This window comes from Corylus avellana, chromosome 6 (genome assembly GCF_965113065.1).
Source record: "Corylus avellana chromosome 6, dhCorAvel1.hap1.2, whole genome shotgun sequence".
NCBI lineage: Eukaryota > Viridiplantae > Streptophyta > Magnoliopsida > Fagales > Betulaceae > Corylus > Corylus avellana.
In genome coordinates, this window is record NC_142495.1 from 11,075,004 (window position 1) to 11,096,443 (window position 21,440).

The 21,440-nt window shown below is 33.3% G+C and overlaps 3 protein-coding genes across 3 annotated transcripts; all 3 read right to left on the bottom strand.

Annotated features, from left to right (window-relative positions):
* Positions 1–4,293: 4,293 nt before the first annotated feature.
* On the bottom strand, positions 4,294–8,044 carry LOC132186692 (GDSL esterase/lipase 1). Its single transcript, XM_059600703.2, has 5 exons — positions 7,527–8,044; positions 7,307–7,428; positions 6,091–6,318; positions 4,842–5,094; positions 4,294–4,641 (listed from the first exon to the last, which is right to left on the bottom strand). Exons 1-5 carry the CDS (start codon positions 7,864–7,866, stop codon positions 4,403–4,405), a joined length of 1,182 nt encoding a protein of 393 aa, XP_059456686.2. The 5' UTR covers positions 7,867–8,044; the 3' UTR covers positions 4,294–4,402.
* Positions 8,045–8,551: 507 nt separating this feature from the next.
* On the bottom strand, positions 8,552–10,394 carry LOC132186693 (GDSL esterase/lipase 1). Its single transcript, XM_059600705.2, has 5 exons — positions 9,944–10,394; positions 9,736–9,857; positions 9,285–9,509; positions 8,942–9,197; positions 8,552–8,854 (listed from the first exon to the last, which is right to left on the bottom strand). The coding sequence occupies exons 1-5, from the start codon at positions 10,203–10,205 to the stop codon at positions 8,622–8,624; spliced, it is 1,098 nt and encodes a 365-aa protein (XP_059456688.2). The 5' UTR covers positions 10,206–10,394; the 3' UTR covers positions 8,552–8,621.
* Positions 10,395–15,773: 5,379 nt separating this feature from the next.
* Positions 15,774–17,755, bottom strand: LOC132186694 (GDSL esterase/lipase 1). The gene is given in 5 exon segments (XM_059600706.2): positions 15,774–16,120; positions 16,200–16,455; positions 16,541–16,765; positions 17,077–17,198; positions 17,283–17,755. Coding segments are annotated over 5 exon segments (1,098 nt in total). The 5' UTR covers positions 17,539–17,755; the 3' UTR covers positions 15,774–15,881.
* Positions 17,756–21,440: the final 3,685 nt, after the last annotated feature.

Below are 21,440 nucleotides of genomic sequence, written 5' to 3' on the forward strand. Positions count from 1 at the left end.
AACAAATAATTTTGAAACCTGAAATAATTAACACACCATAAATATGCCAAAAGCTTCACTTTGCGTACTTTGTTGGACAACTTTTCACCCCCTCCATTTTCTTATTCTTTACTCTTTTATTCATGCAGGTTTTGCATGTGTTTAAAATAATTAAGGCATGCCAATTTGGCCGAATCCGGATCTCTTCATATTAAAGAGAGAATATGAGACTTTCATATTTTAATCTGGGTCGTCTAAATTTGATTCAATGCTCTACATAGTGCTATGTGTCCTACTACAAAATAATTAATAAAATATTATATAACTTTTAAAAAGAAAATAGAAATAGAAATAATAAAAAAACTAAAATAAAAACACGCCATTTTTTCTTTTTTTGATTTGACCGTTGGAGGTGGCTGATTCACCTCAAGGTCCAAACTCATTTGAAAATTAAAATATTTTTGGCCCTTAGGGACGGCTGCCGTAGGATGGCTGAAGCCACTGCATTGTTTTTATTCTTTTATATTAGTTTTTTTATTGTTTTTATTTTTATTTTCTTTTTAAAAATTAAATAATATTTTATTAATTATTTTATAGTGAGACACATGATCCTTTGTAATGCGTTGAATAAAAAAAAAAATATATATATATATATATATATAGCAAAGGAACCCTTATGTAGATCGGAGGCAATGGGTGACGTGGATAACCGGTGGGTTGGAAAGAAGGGGGAAAACTGCCCGCTCTTTTCCCGAGAAATGTTTCAGTGCATTCTCCTAACTGTCTACCAACCATCTATGTGTCTTTAGGAGGAATGCTACAATGCATTTTAGACACCATCTCCCCACCATCTCTTCACCTTGTCATCTTGATTTTCCAAAAAAAAAAAAAAAAAAAAAAAGAGAGAGAAGAGATGGTGGGGAGGTGGTAGGTAGAATGAAGAAAAGCATTTCTCTAAATCATCTTGATTTTTTCAAAAAAAAAGAAAAGAAAAATTCAAGACAGAGATGGTGGGTAGATGGTTGGGAGAATGCACTAAAGCATTTCTCGGCAGGAGGAGGTCTCGTGGGCTGGCATTTTCAACGTGGCCAGATCCTATACGCAGCTGGAGACAGCTGGGAGGGGGGACGTGGCTTTATATAGATAGACTTTTGATCTCCTATCCACGTGAAATGTGCTCCCTTGCGACGACAGCGACGCCACGTGTCTCGTGTCTTCAATAGGTCAAAAAAATCCTTGACATCATGGAGGATCCGAGAGGGCATTGTACTGTACTCGCAGTAGTCCACGTCTCTTTGTTACTCCCTAAATATGCCAGACACGTGGCAACTACAGTTCCACTCAAGAAAAATTATAAAGAAATGTTAGGATAGAGCTAATATTTTTTTTTTATATTTGATCAATTTCATCTTATAAATCAATTAATAAATTTATAAATTTATCTACACTCTAAATAAGTTAATAATAGACCCCACAAATTTAATGGTTGATCTATTAAATTTACAGAAGAACATGAGACAAATATAAAAAACTTATTGACCTCTAATATTTTTCAAAATTGTAATACATCTAACGTTGTGTGAAACTCTTATTTTATTTGATTCTTTTTAAGATAAATTTTGAAGAAGATATGCTGTATAAAAGAAATTTTAATATGACATTCAATTCTTATCTATTTTTTATACAAATTTATCTCTAAATTTATTATACAAAAAATATAAACCAAACATTTTTGTTCTGATTTATTCAAAATAAAAATAGAGGTGATGAATAGATAAATAGATAATGACAACGTCGCTATATATAGTGATTGCAGTAATGATTAAAAGAATACAAAAAGTAGCAACGTGGTATTAAAGATAAGGAGGATAAATTGGATAATGGAGAAAAAAATGGAGTGGATAATAGTAGCAGTAGAGGTAATAGGAATGTGGGAAAATGGAGAAAATGGACAGTCCAGCGACAAAAAACATCAAACTTGTTTTGTTAGCAAACATGTCAATTGTCAGCCTCAGATTTGTGTGTTATATATACATAATATCACATATGGGCAGGGCAGCGAGTTGTTTTCGTGGGGGGTGATGATCGAGCCAAGTGAAAAGAAAAGACAGAATTGAGAGCAATAATTGAGAAGGTGGTGGGTTGTAAAATTTGTCAAAGAATCGAAGGGCTTTTTAATGATTCTAATCATCTTCTGTCGGGTGGGTAAACTTGTACGTTGGATTCTCTACCTCAGCATTTGCACCTGACTTTACACAAAAGTCATTTATACATAAAGTTAAAGCATAGCAACAAAATTAGTCTTTCGTGCTCAATTATTTGTGCATATATATATATATAGTTGTTGAATTAATGGAATTGTTTTGATAGATGTTTCTTTTTCACGGGGATGGGAAAATAGGTGGACAAATGGGAACGGAGTGGTTGTTTTCAGTCGTCATGTTTTCGTATGTGGTTATTTATTACCCACATATTTGGGGTAGTTGACATTAAGACATCCGTCCATTTTCATCGTAGACTTTATCAAGAGTATCGTTTTTTATGGGCTCTTGTGTTCTTACTTTGGCATTAAATTTATTGAACGGAAATTGAATAATAATAAAAGAAAATAAAAGAAAAAAAATACATATATATTATACACCCTCTCCAATTAACATTAAACATGCAAAACCCTCGAAAACTACATATCACATTATAAAAAAAAAAAAAAGAACCCACCGCAGCTGCCGAGGGCCTTCACCATACCCATGTATAGATCAAGATCTATCGAAATTTTTAAAAAATTTTAATTTTTGGAATTTTAAATTTAGGATGTCCATTTTTCATATATATTTATTATTTTATTAGTAGTGGGACACGTGACAGAACAATGACCATTGGATAAAAAATTGACAGTTTAAATTTAAAATTTCAGAAACTAGAATTCTCTTAAGAATTTCAGTGAATCCAGATGGGGAATACAATATGAACACACTTTCATTTGTGATATGAAGCCATGCATATTTGAATGTGTGTATATATAAAATTATATCCGCATATGATTTACATGCGTTAAATGAAAATGAGTGTTGAAAAGAAAATAATTTTCAAAATGAATGAGGCTTGAAAGGAATTAAAAGCGTGGTTTTATTTAAAGAGATTGTAAAAGTGTGAGTTTAATAACCGGGATATGCTAGGTACTTTTTTAGTGTTCTCATAGTCCTAAATAGATATTATTTTATAAAAAATAAAAAATAAAGTTGCTCTTATTTCTCTCATTTGGTATTTATAAAATAATATCCAGTAGGACTAGGAGGACACTAAAAGAACACCATGAGAATACCTAGCATTTTCCTAACTAACCCGGCTATTAAAGAGAGGTCCTAGCTGTTAAAGAGAAGGTTATATATTCAACATATCGAAGTTAGGAAGGGGGAAGAAAAGCATAACCCATTAGTTAAGTGAGGTTATACAGTTAGAGCATATTGGAGATTGTGTTTGAGAAATATAATTTTTAAGTCAAAAAACGTTTTTTTGTCAAAAGCTTCATTTTTAAGTTTCTGCCAAAAGTGTGTTTTGGTAATTTTAGGCTTTTTAGACTCATAAAAGTGCTTTCAATTTTTTTTATCAAACTAGTATTTTTTTCTTCAAACGGACTTTTTGAGTGTTAAATGCACTTTTAAGCCCCTCAAACGTACACTCGAACAGACCCTTAGCACCCAATGTTAAGATTCTGTTAAGAAGCTAGGGGGAGAAAAGACTAACAACCATGCGGTTAAGTGGGAGTGAAACTCTTAACAAAATCTGGCAGTTAAGTTGAATTATACACTTTCCCTAATACTAGAAAGAATGAGAAACTACTAGTTAATAAGACTCCCACTCAAATTGATAAATAAGACTCCTACCTACCATTACAGCACAAACGTGATCCTAAATAAAACAATAACACCCAAACGATAACATTCATACTCAATGAAAGAATTTTTTTTCCAAGTTTTCTGTTGTTACTTGTGTATATATATAAGTTTGCAGAAAAATAAAAATAAAAATAAAAAAATTGATGGTTTTTTTTTTTTTTTTTGGTTGAAAAACTCATTTCGTTCTTCAAGGAATAGTCATTACATTTAAGAGGTCTATTTCGTATACTAAACAGTTCCTAAATGTATTGCACCCTGAATTTTTTAGGTTAAATGAAATATTTTAAAATAATACTGCTGAAAGTGTTCTATTTAGCAATAAAGATTCACATTTTCCAACCCTAGACAAGAGATATGTTTTTTAAAGCCTACGATTTTAAAAGTCAAATTAATTATAATTTTATCAAACAGTTAATAACATGTCATTTTTATTGACCGCATATCATAAAACTGCAAATCCAAACAGACATATCATCTTGTTAGTGTACCAAAATGACAATAATGACACATTGCGCCTTGTTCCTGCACTACACCATATGAAATAACTTCTTTAGATTGTAAGGCCCTGTGATGTTTGGAAATCCACTCCAAAACAACTTTGATAATTGTCGGTTGGCACTTTGAGTTGGATGAGCAGCATCAAACCATACATATTCACTAGGATTGCTGCATAACTTGTACTTCACTGTCCCATTTTTCCCTCCACATGTCAACTCCCCATTGTATGCCCCACTCCCACAACATGCACTTTTCCCCACCTTGAAACCTACTCAATTCAATATCAATAAAACAAACAAGGATTTAGCTATAGTACTAGCAAATGTGCAATGCTATTAGTAAATTACTATAAATTACTGTCCAAGCCTTTAGATTAACTTTGAAACTTATTCAACTTATTGTCACATTATTTCAGTTATATGACGGTCGTAGAACAGTATACTAAATTGCAAAGATCAACGATTTTACCAAATTTTGTGCTGTAAAGTGTTCTTTCAGCTAGGGTGGTGTAGTAGTCATATAGTGCATATTTGAATCCTGGTAGCTGCCTTTGTATCTTCTGAAGGAGTTTGGGTAGTGCTATGTTGTGCATCTTTGCGATTACTAATGGCTCACGGGCACAATCAGTGGTAATCCCCAGTGAGGCTTTGGTGGCTGGCATGCATCCAATAGGCCCCAAGTTTTGGAACCCAAATTTCCTTCCTCCCATCTTATACACTTTCTGAAAAAAAAAATAATAGCAGCAAATTTTGATCTGTATACTCCCTTTTGGGAAATAATATAAAAATAACAGGCAAAATAAAATTGGAACTTCAAGGCTTGATCACAATGAAGATATATTTATTTAGAATGTATTTTGTCTTCTTTTTAAGTTCTAAGGGATTTGACAAAATATTTTATAGAATACAAGGAAGCCCAAATGTTACTCTAAAATAGCATTTTATAGAATAACAAGAAACACCTTTATGTAGAGAAGAAAAAAGCTATTTTGTAGTTTTTTTTTTTTTTTTTTTTTTTTTTTTTTAAGCTTATGACCAAATGGTCATATTTATAACAGAAGTGTTACCTTATGATGTTTTTCTGATCCTACGTAAATATTATTTTATTATATTTTTTTTATAAAAAAAAAAAGAGGAATTAGTGGGGTAAGTTTTTTTTTTTTTTTTCCTGCTTTTTTTTAAAATATAATATTTAAGTAGGATCAAAAGAACATCATGAAAAATCGTAGCATTCCTGTATTTATAATTATTTTGGACACATCTAATAGTTCAAAATTACTCAATTCAATGGTCACTGTTAGAAGATTTTATATTATTCTAGTTTATTATGTTGTCTTATATATTCTAAAGTTTAGTCTAGGGTTTTTTGCTCACTACTTCTTCGTCTCTCTCTATATATAGAGAGCTCTATAATCACATCAAGAATATAGAACACTACTCAATACAATGTAGTCTATTGTTATGCTTCCGCTCTCTCTCTTCTCTCTCTTTCTTCCGCTCTTCACAATATATTTAACAGTCACAAATTGTAATCACCAAATCCAACTTAATGGATACCTTAAAAGAACATAGTAATCTCTTTTGTAACACCAAATCTTTGAAAGGCATATTAATGTTTTTGAAATTTGAAAGATATATTAAACCATTTTAGATATAAAACATATTTCATAATTATTTGAAACACCCAATTTATTTTTAAATAAATCTAATGCACGTACTTTGATGACGGTGGTAAAATTGGCAAGCACCATGGTCATGTATTTTTTCTTGTAAAAAGAAGTAAGTGGAGTGGTCTGGTTGAGTGTGACAGCCATGTAATCGTTGCCACCAATGCTGAACAAATAAACAGCTCTGGCTACCAACTTCTTCGCTTCTGCGTTACCCAGCTGTCGCTTTAACTTCTTCTCTACCTCCTCAAAATAGCTCAGTTGCAATTTCAGGTTTATCTGGGGTTAAAAACAAAAAATTAGATTGAATATGGGCCCTACTTCAGGCACATAAAACGCAGCGCAGCCCAGCCCAACCCAGCCCAGATGAGCACTTCACTGTCATTGCAATTTTTTACTTTATTTTTTAGGAATTACCACGACAATATATACGAACGATAATGTAAATTCATAAAGCAAAAGCCATGTTGCAGATTTCGATGTGAATAATTAATTGGTCTCTATAGTCTATAGACTCTATACTCGCTAAAAAAAAAAATGAATTGGTCTCTACTCTCTAGAGCAGGTCCAAGCCCAGATATAGACCCCCCTAGACATCCATAAAAAATACCTCATCAAACTAGCATTCAACTGTTAATATGTCCTCCAAACTATATATTGGGTCAATGTTACTCAAAATTATATAAAATTATTAATGTTTTCAAATGATAAAAATACTCTTCATAAAAATAAATATAAATATATTTTAAAAAAAAAATCATAAAAAAAAAAAACATTGGAGTGGCTGAACCACCTCAATATGTGGAGGTAGTGGCCAAATCACTCCAAAATAGTTTGTAGTGACCGATCCACCCTAAGTGGTTTTTGGACGGGGTGGTTTGGCCACCCCAAGCACCTGAGGTGGTTCAAGGACCATCCATTTTTTTATTTACTTTAAAATCAAATTTTATTTTTATCCTTTTTTTTTTTTTAATTTGAATTTGTTTTGTCATTTTTGTCTTATTAATATTTTTGACGTTATTTATGTCTAGGAGGCCGGGTAGTAATTTGGGAGGATCATTTATCCAATTTATAATTTTAGGGAATTGCGTGGTAGTTTGAAAGACAAGTGGTCTTTTTTTTTTTTTTTTTTTTTTTAAAAAAAAAAAAAAAAAACAAAGGTAGGTGGTGAACGTTAGGTGAGTAAAATCAAATATTTTTCAGATACGAAAAGTACTGGAAAATTATTGGACCCTTCATCCAATTTTGCATGCAGAAGATGACATACCGTTCCTGGATGAGTTTCGGGAAGAACGCCGGCGCCGGCTGATGCAAAGTTCACCCCATCAGTATAGTCCTCAAACCCCGGCTGCAGATATGGTTTGATCAATTCCAGTTTTGCATACTCAGCTGCACACACACACCAACCATATATATATATATATATAAAACTCAGAGTCACAGACAAGAAGCATAAGTAATGATATAGTTTTGTGTTTTTTAATTACCAATGAAGTCGGGGACAAGACGGCCGTCGCAACATCGACCTGTGGGGTGTTTGAAGAAGGTCTCCCCGTAGGGCCAGAAGTCAGCTGTGGGGCCATTGATGAAGACATTGTTTCCGGCGTCGAAGAGGGAGTCTCCAAAGATGAACAATGCCGCACGCTTCTTCTTCTCTTCCAACTTAGCAACGCAATAATTAGTGGATGGAAATGGAATGAGAAGGGCCACTACCATGCAAAAGAGTGAGACTCTGTTTAGACTTGCCATCTCAAGTTTACTGGTTTCTGGTTTCTGATATCGTATGATATGATATGATATCATTGAATTCTGAGCTTTTGGGGCCATATATAATGGTCTAAATTTACTCAAACCGACCAGCTAAATAAATAAAGAAGAAAATGTGGACCAGCTGCAATTATTTTATTTTAAATTCCATTTTTTTATTAAATCCTCTTGAGAATCACAGCATTAATTGGGCATTCACTTGATCCACATTTATGGAGCAAAATGAAGTTTATATTGGATGGGTCATGGGTACCAAGCATATTTTGGTGCATAATGATTTTCCTTTTCTTTTCAACAAATTCTATCAGATTCACAACAGAGTTTTGCAAAAATTTCCTTCCTGTTTAACTCAATGCTACTAAAAAATATTAATCTTGTAAAAGAAAAAATAAATTGTTGATAGAAAATCGAAGTTATTTACAATATCCGTTTAAATTCGCTTATAAAGCTTGACCCCTTTTAGCAGAAACCAATGTAGAACTCAATATTTTTATAATTCACCCATGCAGCAACTCATTTTTCTCATCATGGGACTAACTTCTTGAGATCTGATACATATCAGTTTATCCATTATTGACAAGAAGGGTGGAATTAGCTTTGCCACAAACTTAAGAACAACATCTCTTGTTTATAAAATGTTAAAACAGTAATTAAGTTAAGAGTTAAAGGAAAAAAAGAAAGATCAATGGTACATAAAAAAAACAAAAGAAAAGAAGTAACTATTCCAAAGAGGAGTGAATTTATTTAATAAGACTGCAATATCTAGAAACATCATAGGAAAGTTAGATAACATAATCTGCTAACAAGATAATTTCTTATGCATGTCCAAATAGTTGCTTCATATTGTAGGGCCCTGAGACATTTGGTGTTCCACTCCATATCAGCTCAGCTAACTGGCGATTTGCCGTTTCAGTAGTGTGGGCACCATCGAACCACACATACTCACTCGGATCACTGCATAACTCGTACGGTTCTGTTCCGTTTTTCCCACAATTCCTTCCCCTAAATGCTCCGCTGCCGCAACACGCAGAGTTACCATTTTTGAACCCTTAAAAACGAAAAAAAAAAAGATTACAACAAAGATGAGTGAAAATTGGATTTAAAAGTGAAAATTGTGCTGACAGTGACAGTCAACCATATTTTGAAGGGTTTTTAATTCTGTCTTCAAGCTCATTGTAGTAATCAAATACTGAATATTTGAATCCTGGTAACTTGCTCTCTAGGTTTTTAAGGACATTGGCTAGAGCTCTGTTGTGTAGCCTTGCCAGAGCTGAGGGTTCTTTGGCACACTCGCTACCAAGTTGAGGATTCATTGCTTTCATGATGGGTACGCAACCCAAAGGTCCTGCATTCTGAAATGCAATTTTCCTTCCTCCTAAACCATATATTTCCTGGAAAAGAAAACGTTAAAATCTGAACACATGCTAGTACTACTGAATAGTGAATGCTTTCTTTGAAGTGAAATATTTCCACATTACTTTGAGCACACTAGTCAAGTTGCCGATCACCATCCCCACATATTGTCTTCGGTAGGACTGAGTAGCATTTGGGTTCTGTGTGGAAAAGCTAAAGTAATCGTTGCCTCCAATGCTAAACAAGTATACAGCTCTCATCAGCACTTTCTTGGCTTCTACATCACCTAGTTTCTGCCTCAGCGACTTCACTACAGTCTTAAAATAGCTTAGCTGAGTTGGGAGATTTATCTGAAATAAAAAGAACAATCAAGCTATTACAAGTGAAAATTTTCTTATATTATATTGTGTGGCTGATTTTTATGTTGGGCTAATCTATTTCCATGAGAAAGAATGTGTCCCATTTTATTTTGAGAAATCAACCCAATATTGCCATTTCCGAAATTATCTCAAGAAGCACCCATATAAGAAGTCTAAACCCATAATTTAAGCCTTATTTTGGAAAACGACGACGTACCGTTCCAGGGTGGGTTTGAACAAGAACACCACCTCCAGCTGAAGCAAAGTTGACCCCATCGGTGAATTGATGCTCAATTGGTTGTAGATATGGTGAAAGTAGAGGCAACTTGGCGAACTGGGCTGCAGCCATTTTGCATCAATTTAAGATCCGGCCACCATAAAAAACACAAACCAAATAGTTAATCTACACATTTATGATGTCTTACCAATAAAATCGGGGACTAGGCGGCCATCGGAGAGTCTCCCAGCGGGATGCTTGAAGAAGGTTTCCCCATACGGCCAGGAAATGGCTCCACCCCCTTCCACGCTACCATTGAGGTACTGGTTGTTGCCGGCGTCAAAGAGGGAGTCCCCAAATACAAACAAGGCCTTATGTTCTTCTCCCTCAGGCTTTGCCTGGCCATGGCAGCTGATTGGGTTGAGAAGGCTCACAATTAGCACACACAAAAGATAGCATAGACTCCCCATCAGCTAATACTGTCGATCGGCTCTGTACTGCTAAGGTTCCTCTTAACACACGCATTTTATGCTTCTTTTGTCGGTGAAGGTTTATGATGTTTCCCTTCGCTGCAGAAGAAGCGTTCATTGCTTCGTCGAGTGACTCGAGTGGTCGGTAATGTGAATGGTAGTGGGAATATGCATGGAAGCTGGCTTGACCTGCCGACCGCCGAATTACAAATTTTTGTAATTGGAGTTGAATATATTTTGCTCAAATTTCTTAAAGCCCTCCTCTCCAAAAATTATTTACCAACAAGCCATTATTTTATTTTATTTTTTATGGGTAATTAAAGAAAAAAATATAATCATCTCAATGGATCGCTGACTACATTTTTGGGAGCGGTTGGCTTCAGGTGGATGTTGAGGGGATTCATGGGTGTCCGCAACTACCCCTGACTCCATGGGCCACCTTGATGGCCTATCTGAGATGGCCGCACCACCTCTAATGCTTTTGGTTAGAGTGGCCGATAGCTATTCTCCAAAACTAGGAATAACCATTCCAATGGTGACGACGTGAACCATACCGTCACAATCAAAGAAGTGGTGCCCAACAATGGATACAAACAGAGGGTTGGCTAACGGCGGTACAAATTGTTAATGCATTTAAGGACTGTGCCAACGATCGGCGACGATGGTTTGAGAAGAAGCCCCAGCCCCACTTTTTTTTTTTTTTTTCCTTTAAAAAATATTTTATTTCCTAATAAAAAAAATGATTATTTTAATGTGATACAACAAAAATGCTGAAGACAAACATTAAAAAATTGGCCGGAAAGGTAATGTAAGGACCACTTACAAATTCGCGAAAGACATTGCAATTAAAGCTGGAATAAAAAAAAAAAAACTTGAAGTGTTATTTGTTTTGGAGCGCTGACTTAAAATTTATCTCAAATTTTTGGGGTAATTATCTCTTTTTTTTTTTTTTTTTTTTTTTTTTTTTTTGGAAAAATGAAAAATTAGTCCTTATAGTTTACCTGATCTACAATTAAGTCCTTATGGTATCAAAATGAACTCAAAGGTCCTAGAAGTATGCCAAAAAAATAATTTAGTCTCTACAATCAAATTCTGTCCACTAATTTAACAGATTCTGTTAGTGTAACACTGACTTAAATATGACAAGTATCACAATTTTATTGGTTCTAACGTTTCATGTTATCATAATCGTTAAGTCAGTAAATGAAATTTGACCGTAGGGACTAAATTATTTTTTTGGCATACCTTAGGAACCTTTGAGTTTATTTTGATGCTACAAGGAGCTAATTGCAAATCAAGTAAACCATAAGGATTGATTTCGCATTTTTCCCTTTTTTCTCTGAACTACAACGCTATATCAATATCCTCCATAAACTGCCAACCTTATTGCCCGACCCCATCAGACTACTATTTTCTTTCCAAAACCTTATTCCGTCAATCAAACTCGTTAAATTAGATGAAATATTCTCTTTTAGACATTAAATCTCAATAAAAGACAAAAATACCATCAAATTAAAAAATCAAACAAAAATATAAATATATAAAATTTATAAATTTTTATTTTATTTTATTTTTTCTTTTAAAAAAAACGACCCACGGGGTCGTGCACCACCCCAACCACCCCAGAGGTGGTTGGGGGTGGCGTGTGGCCAACCCCCAACCAGATCAAGGGCCACCCCCACCTCAGGGGTTGCACACGGGCCACCCAAGGGTGGCCGGGGTCAATTTTTTTTTTTTAGAAAAATAATTTATATATTTAATATTTTTATTTACTTTTAATTAAAAATGACACGTATCATCATTCTATTGGTGATGCCGTGATACACTAATGGAATCTGTCAAGTATTTTGACTGAATTTGATTACAGGGACTAAATTGCTATTTTGGCCTATCTCGACAATATCTGAATTATTATTATTATTGTTTTTATATCACACAAATGGATTTTTAATTTATATATATATATATATATATATATATATATATATATAGTTTAAGTCTTTTTAACTGGGTTTTTTAGTTTTTTATATTGACTTTTTTATTTTTATAAATTAATTTATAGGTGTTTTTTAATTTTAATATATTTATATTTTTTTGTTTTAATTTTTATTTAGTTTTTTAGTTTTGATTTTTTTTTTATTGAAACCGGTATATATATATATATTTTAATTTGTTTAATTTTAAGGGTATTATATGTAATTTTTGTTTATAAAGTTAGGGTATTTAGGTCATTTCAAATTTTTTAACGAGTTTGACTAACGAAATAGGGGTTTTGGGAAGAAAATGGTGGTCTGATGGGATCAGACAGTAAGGTTAACAGTTCATAGAAGAATTTTAACATAGCGTCATAGTTCATGGGTGAAAAAAAGTTAATTATCTCCAAATTTTTCCTTTTTTCTTTTTATTTTTTGTTTTGTTTTGTTTTTGTTTTATTTCATCTTGCATTGCAAGGCAAGTGTAGTGAGCAGTGAGCGAAATGAATAATTGCTTGTGCGTTAATTAATCTCTCGACTTATATTCAATCGGTGCTTTTAAGATTGAATAAATGGTATATTAATAAGGAAAAAAAAGTAGACAATCAGTGCTGTGACCTCATTGAGCGTGTTGTACTAAATAATGATGTACATGTTTATTTATTGCATTGAAGTTTGGGCCCCAAGTAATGACCTTGTTGAAAAATCCAAGTTCATTCAGCATTTAATTTTCCATACTTCTTAGCTGCTGACAAGATGCTTCTTTTTGTGGTCGTGATGTACAAGTACAAGTAATTGTCAAATGATATTATTCAACCATCCTTCTCTTTCAATCTCATATGTTCATTTAACAAGGGGAGTAGAAATCTTTCACAAATCAACATTTAAGTACAATCCTCCTGAACTAAACTATACAATCACCTATAAAACCCATCATTAAACCAGACTCCAGATAACAGAAATAAATCTAGACATTTCTCAACAATGCATAAGCAAACTTCAGAAAAGACAGCAAAACCCCATCAACTGATAGATTCTGCATGGTCTCCGAGAGAACCTTACAACCTCTGCAACTACAATCGACACAGCTTTCCCAAACCACAATGAGAACAAAGCACTCTAGCTTTTATAGCCAGAAAAACTCCAGGAAACAAAACATGCCTCCTGATCACTAACTATATAGTAAGGATGCACCGAACTATACAACGACCTATAAAATCCAACATCAAACCAAATAAGAGACAAGAAAATCTGGACAATTCTCAACAATGTAGAAACAAACTTCAGAAGAGACAGCAAACCCCATCAACTGGAAGATTCTGCATAATCACCAAGAGCAGCTGCAACTACAGTCAAAACAATAGTCCCAAACCACAATGAGAACAAAGCACTCTAGCTTTTAAAGCCAGAAATCTCCAGAAACAAGCAGCTTCCTGAACACTAACTATATAGAAGGAAAGATACAGCCCCCTGAATGCAGTAACCATTACAGCCTCTGCATCAGCCAAGACAGCAGCCCCCCAATATACAAACACAACAAAATCAACAACCTCTAAACATACTATCTGGAAGGCAACAACTCCTTCTAACTTCCCAATTAATCCTTTGAAGTATTTGTTCTTCAGTTTGTAAATGGTTTCCACGTTTAATACTATTTCTCTCCTTCCATAAATTGTAAACAGAGGCACTCAAGCATAGTCTACATAAATCAACTCTCAAGCCCTTACCAGACTACTCTTTTACTCCTCTGTCTACTCCATTCACTTGGAGGATCAATTAATTAAAACACTTCCGAATAGTTACCAACCAGATTCTTTTGCAGAAACTACAATAAAAACACAAATGGTTTCTATCTTCAAGGCAACTACGACAAAAAAACATAGAACTTTACCTCCAAATCCCCAACTAAGCAATCTGACCCAGTGGAGAGACTATCCCTAACTGCTAACCGAAAAATGAATGCTTGTCGAGGAATAGCCTAGGCCCTAGGGGAACCAAATTAATCTCCACCACTTGACTGGTTGCTGTTTATGCCGTATAACACCCCAAGTAGCAGCACAATTGTACACACCATGCCTAGAAAACATCCAAGTAGGAAGATCAAATTCACCAATCTCTACCATTGGTGGCTTGCTCTGAATTTTAACAAGATCTTCAAATCGAGCTGGTGGCCAAATCCAATTTTTGTTCACAAGAACACTCGATAGCTTGGCTCCTAAATGGCTGCCTGCATCATATATGACTCTATGGCTATAGACATCATGAAGGAACCCATCGGATGCTAAGAATCAAGCCAAAGAAAAATATTCTCCACATTACCAACCTTAAACAACATGAATTGTTTTGCAATCCTACACAACTTCAAGAGTTTTCTCCAACTCGAAGAACACACTTGAAGAATTTTTCACTTTCCAAAAGCTTTTACCTTTTAGCAAGCATATTTTTACCCAAGCCACCCACAAAGAACCGGCCCTAGCAAAGAGGTACCATATGTGTCTTAACATGGAAGCCTTGTTCCAATCCTCCAATGTCTTTAAGCCTAAACCCCCTCCCTCTTAGGAACACAAATCAAATTCCACACAACCTTTGCTCTAGCTTTGACAGAATCCAAACCAAACCAAAGAAATCTGAGTTCTTTCTGTTCTCTCTCGCTCATAATCCATTTGAAACTTAAGATTGTAACAAGAAAGGGCAACACGTGACGTCTATCAACTCATTCAAATAAAGTGGCACGACTGTGTAGACATGTTTATGAGCAGAGAGAGTGTAGTTAGCAGTTTTTTGTCCTGTGAGAATGAACCAGAAAGTGTTCGGTCATTAATTAGAAAAAAAAAAAAAAAAAAAAGGCAAAATTCACTGTAATCAAGCGCCACATTCTCCGCCTGGTTCAGAGCCTAATCCATCTCTGCATCAATATCTTCATCAACCTTGATTTGCAATGTATCCCCTAACATTGCAATATTTTCATCAACCTTAAGTACACATAACTCCTTCTAATTAAAGAAATTTATAATATTATGGAATATTAAATATAAAAGCGGACTAAAGAGAGTAATTGAAACAATAGAATTTGAGTAGTTCGTTGTTAGACATTTACATCCACTACTAGGAAAGAGTTCAAAGGGCTATATCTTACAATCAAATTACAATACAAATAGTTTTTATTTATAGGAAAACTGTGGTAAATTGAGAGAATACAAAATGGAAGGTGAAAATGGTATCAAATGAGATTTGTCGAAACTAATTACCTAAAGCGTAGGAGATAGTTACAATCAAATTTAAATAAAATCAAAAGAAATTTGATCATGTATTCTAACACTAACTACCAGACAATTTGTAATGTCTTCCCTAAATTGTTTTTTAGTTTTCATCTTTCTTTTTTTTTTGTTTTGCAACTCTTGCAACTTAGAGTTGCAACTTAGAGTTTCACCTCAATCCTAGTTTGGAGGAGACATTACTGCAATTGAAAGTTCGAAGGAACATTGCGAATTGCATGAGAGTTAAAAGGGGCTAAGTGTACTTTAGCAAAACATAAAGATCAATGATATATTGGCCTCGATTTCGCTATGCAAAAAAAAAAAAAAAAAGAAAAGAAAAAAAAAAAGTGACTATTCCAAAGAGGAGTGGTTTAATCTTGGACTGCAATATCCAAAAACATCATAGGAAAGCTAGATAGAACATAATCTGCTCACAAGATACTTTGTTATGCATGTCCAAATAGTTGTTTCACGTTGTAAGGCCCTACGACATTTGGCGCTCCACTCCATATCAGCTCAGCTAATTGGAGGTTTGCTGATTCAGTAGTATGGCCACCATCAAACCACACATATTCACTTGGATCACTGCATAACTCGTATGGTTCTGTTCCATTTCTTCCACCTCCACAATTCATTCCCCTATACGCCCCGCCACCGCAACACGCAGCCTTACCATTCTCGAAGCCTTAAAAACGAAAAAAAAAGTTACAACAAAGATGAGTGAAATTTGGATTTAAAAGTGAAAAATTGTGCTAACAGCCTACCATATTTTGAAGGGTTATTAACTCTGCCTCCAAGCGCATTGTAGTAATCAAATATTGACTATTTGAATCCTGGTAACTTGCTCTCTAGCTTTTTAAGGACTTCGGCTAGAGCTCTGTTGTGTAGCCTTGCCAGAGCTGAGGGTTCTTTGGCACACTCACTACCAAGATGGGGATTCCTTGCTTTCATGGATGGTAGGCAACCCAAGGGCCCTGCGTTCTGAAATGCAATTTTCCTTCCTCCTAAACTATATATTTCCTGGAAAAGAAAAAAGTTAAAATATAAACGCATACTAACTAGTACTACTGAATGCTTTCTTTGTAGTGAAATATTTCCACATTACTTTGAGCACACTAGTCAAGTTGCCGATCACCATCCCCACATATTGTCTTCGGTAGGACTGAGTAGCATTCGGGTTCTCTAAAGAAAAGCTAAAGTAGTCGTTGCCTCCAACGCTAAACAAGTATACAGCTCTCATCAGCACTTTCTTGGCTTCCACATCACCTAGTTTTTGCCTCAGTGACTTCACTACAGTCTTCAAATAGCTTAGCTGAGTTGGGAGATTTATCTGAAATAAAAAGAACAATCAAGCTATTAAAAGTAAAAATTTCCTTATATTATATTCTGTGGCTGATTTTTATGTTGGGCTAATCTATTTCCATGAGAAAGAACGTGTATTTTTTTTTTTTTTTGATAACAATGATAAGTGAATGTGTATTTAAGAGCATGAGAGTGTATTACATTTCCCATTTTATATTGAGGCAATAGTATGAGAAATCAACCCAATTTTATTGCCATTTCCCAAATTATCTCTAGAAGCACCAATGTAAGAAGTATTAACCCATAATTTAAGACTTATTTTGGAAAACGACGACGTACCGTTCCAGGGTGGGTTTGAACAAGAACACCACCTCCAGCTGAAGCAAAGTTGACCCCATCGGTGAATCGATGCTCACTTGGTTGTAGGTATGGTGGAAGTAGAGGCAACTTCGCGAACTGGGCTGCAGCCAGTGTGCATCAATTTAAGACCCACCGCTAAAAACACGGAAACCAAATACTTAATCTACACATTTATGATGCCTTACCAATAAAATCGGGGACTAGGCGGCCATCGGAGAGTCTCCCGGTGGGATGCTTGAAGAAGGTTTCCCCATACGGCCAGGAGATGGCTCCACCCCCTTCCACGCTACCATTGAGGTACTGGTTGTTGCCGGCGTCAAAGAGGGAGTCCCCAAATATAAACAAGGCCTTATGGTCTTCCTCAGGCTTTGACTCACCATGGCAGCTGATTGGGTCGAGAAGGCTCACAAGCACACAGAAAAGGTGGCTTAGACTCCCCATCAGCTTCACTCGGTGTCTTTTTGTTCTGCTAAGGTTCCTCTTAACTTAAAACACTCATTTTATATAATCTAAAGGGTCGTTGTCTTGAAAGGAGATTCTTTTCATTTTTGTTTTTTCTTTTGTTGGTTGATATTTTCTGCAGAATAAGCATCTTGGTCGTGGGACTTGTGGTCGGCATTGGAGTCTGGAGAGGAGGCCGAGGAAGTAATCGATGACCGGGCAGAGCTGTGTCGGGCAGATCCTCTTTTGTCTTATGGGCTAGAGAATATGAACTTCATGATTAAGTTTTTCTTAAAAAATTTTATAACCATAAATGAGACACATATCTTATTAATAAAAATAATAATAAAATATTATTTTAAATTAAAAAAATGAGGGTAACTATGGTGGCCAACTATCTTTTTTTTTTTTTTTTTTTCTTTTTTTTTTATTAATTTGTTTTTTTAATTTAAAATAATATTTTATTATTATTTTTATTAGTGAGATATATGTCCCACTTGTAATCAAAAAAATCTTAGTCATAAACTAAATATTTGTTTCCATAATGGACTGAAAAAGATTATGTTCCTGTTTCATGCAATGTGATTGACATATGAGAAAATATATTTGTAGTCGGAATTAAATGTGTTTTGCTCAAATTTCTTAAAATACATTTCTCTAAAAATTATTTACTGACAACCCATTATTTTTATTTTTTTATGGGTAATCCCTAATCAAAGAAAAAAAAAAGATAATTATCTTAATGGGTCACCAACTATCCCAATTCTCCCCAACTAAAAGCTAAAGGATTGGACCCTAAAGAAAGCCATTTCGTAGGGGTGTCAATACGGTTACGGTTAATAATCGCTAATCGTAACCGCCTTAGTGGTTAGTAGATTTCACTAACTGCAACCGCTAGCGTAGTAGATTTTACTAACAGCAACCGCTAGTGGTTAGCAATTAGCTACTAACCGCCGGTTAGCGGTTAGTGAAATAGGTAACCGCCCACTAATTGCTTTTTCAAAATTGAGCTTTTTTTTTGGGCCTTTTGGGCTTTTTTTTTTTTTTTTTTGTTTTACTATTGTAGCATTTTTTACCTTCATTTGTTTTTTGTATTTTTAGTGTCTTCTTAGTCCTAATTACTATAAAAAGAGCCCATATTGAAAAATAAAAAAATATTTGACTCCAAATTTACATTTACTTGTACTTAATCATAACTGGTTAGCTTTTTTTTTTTTTTTTTTTTTTTTTTTTTTAAAAAAAAAAACACACACACAACATATAAAAATTTTAAAAAAATAATAATAATAACACAACATATAAAAAAAGTTCAACACAACTGTTACAACATATAAAAAAAAATATATAAAAAAAGTTCAACATAACATATAAAAGAAGTTCAAATAAAACATATGATATAGATAATTATATGTATTATTTGTTATTATATAATCATATGATTTAATGATTAATTCATTATGTAATATAATCATATCAATTATAGTGACAATATTACTCAAATTAGAATGATAATACATTAACACTTCAATTGTATTTATAAGTAACACATTATTTAATCCAATGTTAATTACTTAATTTGATATTATACGAATCACATTATCATTGTACATTAATAATATGATTCATTTGAATAAAATATTAATTAAGTATTGATATTATACATTTATATTATTCATATGCATATATGTATAATTATAATTTATAATATATATAGACTTATAAGTTTATAATATACATTGGAACTAAGTCTCTAGGTACTTAAGTGTTGTATTAGTATGAATTGGTATACTTATAACTTATGTCATATTATATGTATAATTTGTTATTATATAATCATATAAATTAGAATGATAATACATTAATACTTCAATTGTGGTTATAAGTAATACATTATTGAATCTAATGCCAATTACTTAATTTGATATTAAAAGAATCATATTATCATTGTACATTAATAATATGATTAACTTGAATAAAATATTTGAATTGTTATTGAATCATATGATTAAGTATTGATCTTATACATTTATAGTATTCATATGCATATATGTATAATTATAATTTATAACATATATAGACTTATAAATTTATAACATACATTGGAACTAAGTCTCTAGATACTTAATTGTTGTATTAGTATGAATTGGTATACTTATATGTTATGTCATATTATATATGTATAATTTGTTATTATGTAATCAAATGATTTAATGATCAATTGATCATGTGATATAATCATATAAATTATAGTGATAATATATTAATACTCAAATTGTGATTTAATTATATAATATTTTTTTTTGGTGATTTAATGATCAAGTGATTATCTTATATGTATAAATATTATTATAATTATAATTATAAAAATATATTATATAAAAAGGCGGTTATGGTTAGTAAACCCGATAACCTCTAATCGCTAGGTGGTTATAGCGGTTAATGCGGTTAAGCAGTTAGCGGTTATAGCGATTAGTGGCGATTTTTAACTGCCCGCATTGACACCCCTACTATTTCGATGATTCATTAGAGATAGTCGCACCACCCTTCTGGCTAGGGTGGACGATAGCTATTCTCGAAAATGAAGAAAAGGGAATGATTACTTTCATGAATAGTGAACAAACCAATGTATAGGATAGCTATTTGAATAGCTAATCCATGAACCCATTCTTTTTTCACCAAACAAGCCATAAGAGCAGGAGCTATGGCTTGCACACTTCTCCTATGGTGGTTAGGCCCGGCCCACTCTACATTTCTCTCCCAATTGTTCTTAATTACGGCAACAAAGTTTGCCTCCACTGCAAGTCTACAAACAACTCGGTTTAATAGAAGTTTACCCTACTCTTATGCTAAGTTTACAAATTTTTTTTATAACATAAGGGGGAATGATATGATTTAGATAAATTAAACTTTTGAGAAATTTAATTATATTGTGTCACATCATGTTGTAATTTGTTTGTTTGTTTGTTTGTTTGTTTTTTTTTTTTTTTTTTTTTGTAAAATTTGTTTATAAGCCTAATATTTTTCATTACTAAAACGTTATAGATTTATATTGTCACGAAAACTTTCGCATTTATTACGAAATTAACCATCTTAGCCTTTGTTTGTTTTGGCCAATAATATTTTTTGAAAAATGATTTCTGTATTTTTTGGCATGACAAAAATTAATAGTTAAGTTGAAAATATTTTTAGGCCTATTTCAGTTTGACCAAAAGTGATTCTTTAGTTTTAGAAAATGGTTTCCATTTTTAAATTTCATAAACCACTTTTCGAGTTTGAATTTCTCATTTTCAAACCACTGCTATCAGAGGTTGTCAGAAGTTGCCATTCGTTTACGCCAATAAATATTTTATGAAAAAATATTTTTTTCTGAAAAATAATTTTGTTGAAAGAGTCTTACTTTCTTTAAAGATTTTTATCGTCTTAAAATTTTATTCCCTCTATTACAAAGCTGACTATATATATATATATATATATATATATATAATACCTTTTTTTTTTTTTTGTTTTTGTTTTTGTCATACTTTGTCATTGTGTAAAGGGTCTATAGAGACTATAGTAAAAGCATCTTTTCTACAAGTTCCTTGGGAGAAAACTACTTTATTTTTTTTTTAAAAAAAAAGTTTTTGGTGCACTTCTTTTATGAACTACTCTTTTAATGTGCTTATCAATGAAGTTTAACTAAATTCAAATCAAGCAAATTTCAGTTCGATTCTCATGCCGTTGAAAATTATGTACTAGTATTTTCTATCCATATCTAGCTAGTCAATTATAACCGCTCTCTTCCATAGCCTGCTTGTTTCCCTTGTTTGAAATTAATCTTAAGGGATAAATGTATAATTGGTCCATGTGGTTGGCCAAGATTACAAAACGCTCTCTGTAGTATCAAAATGAACTCAGAGGTC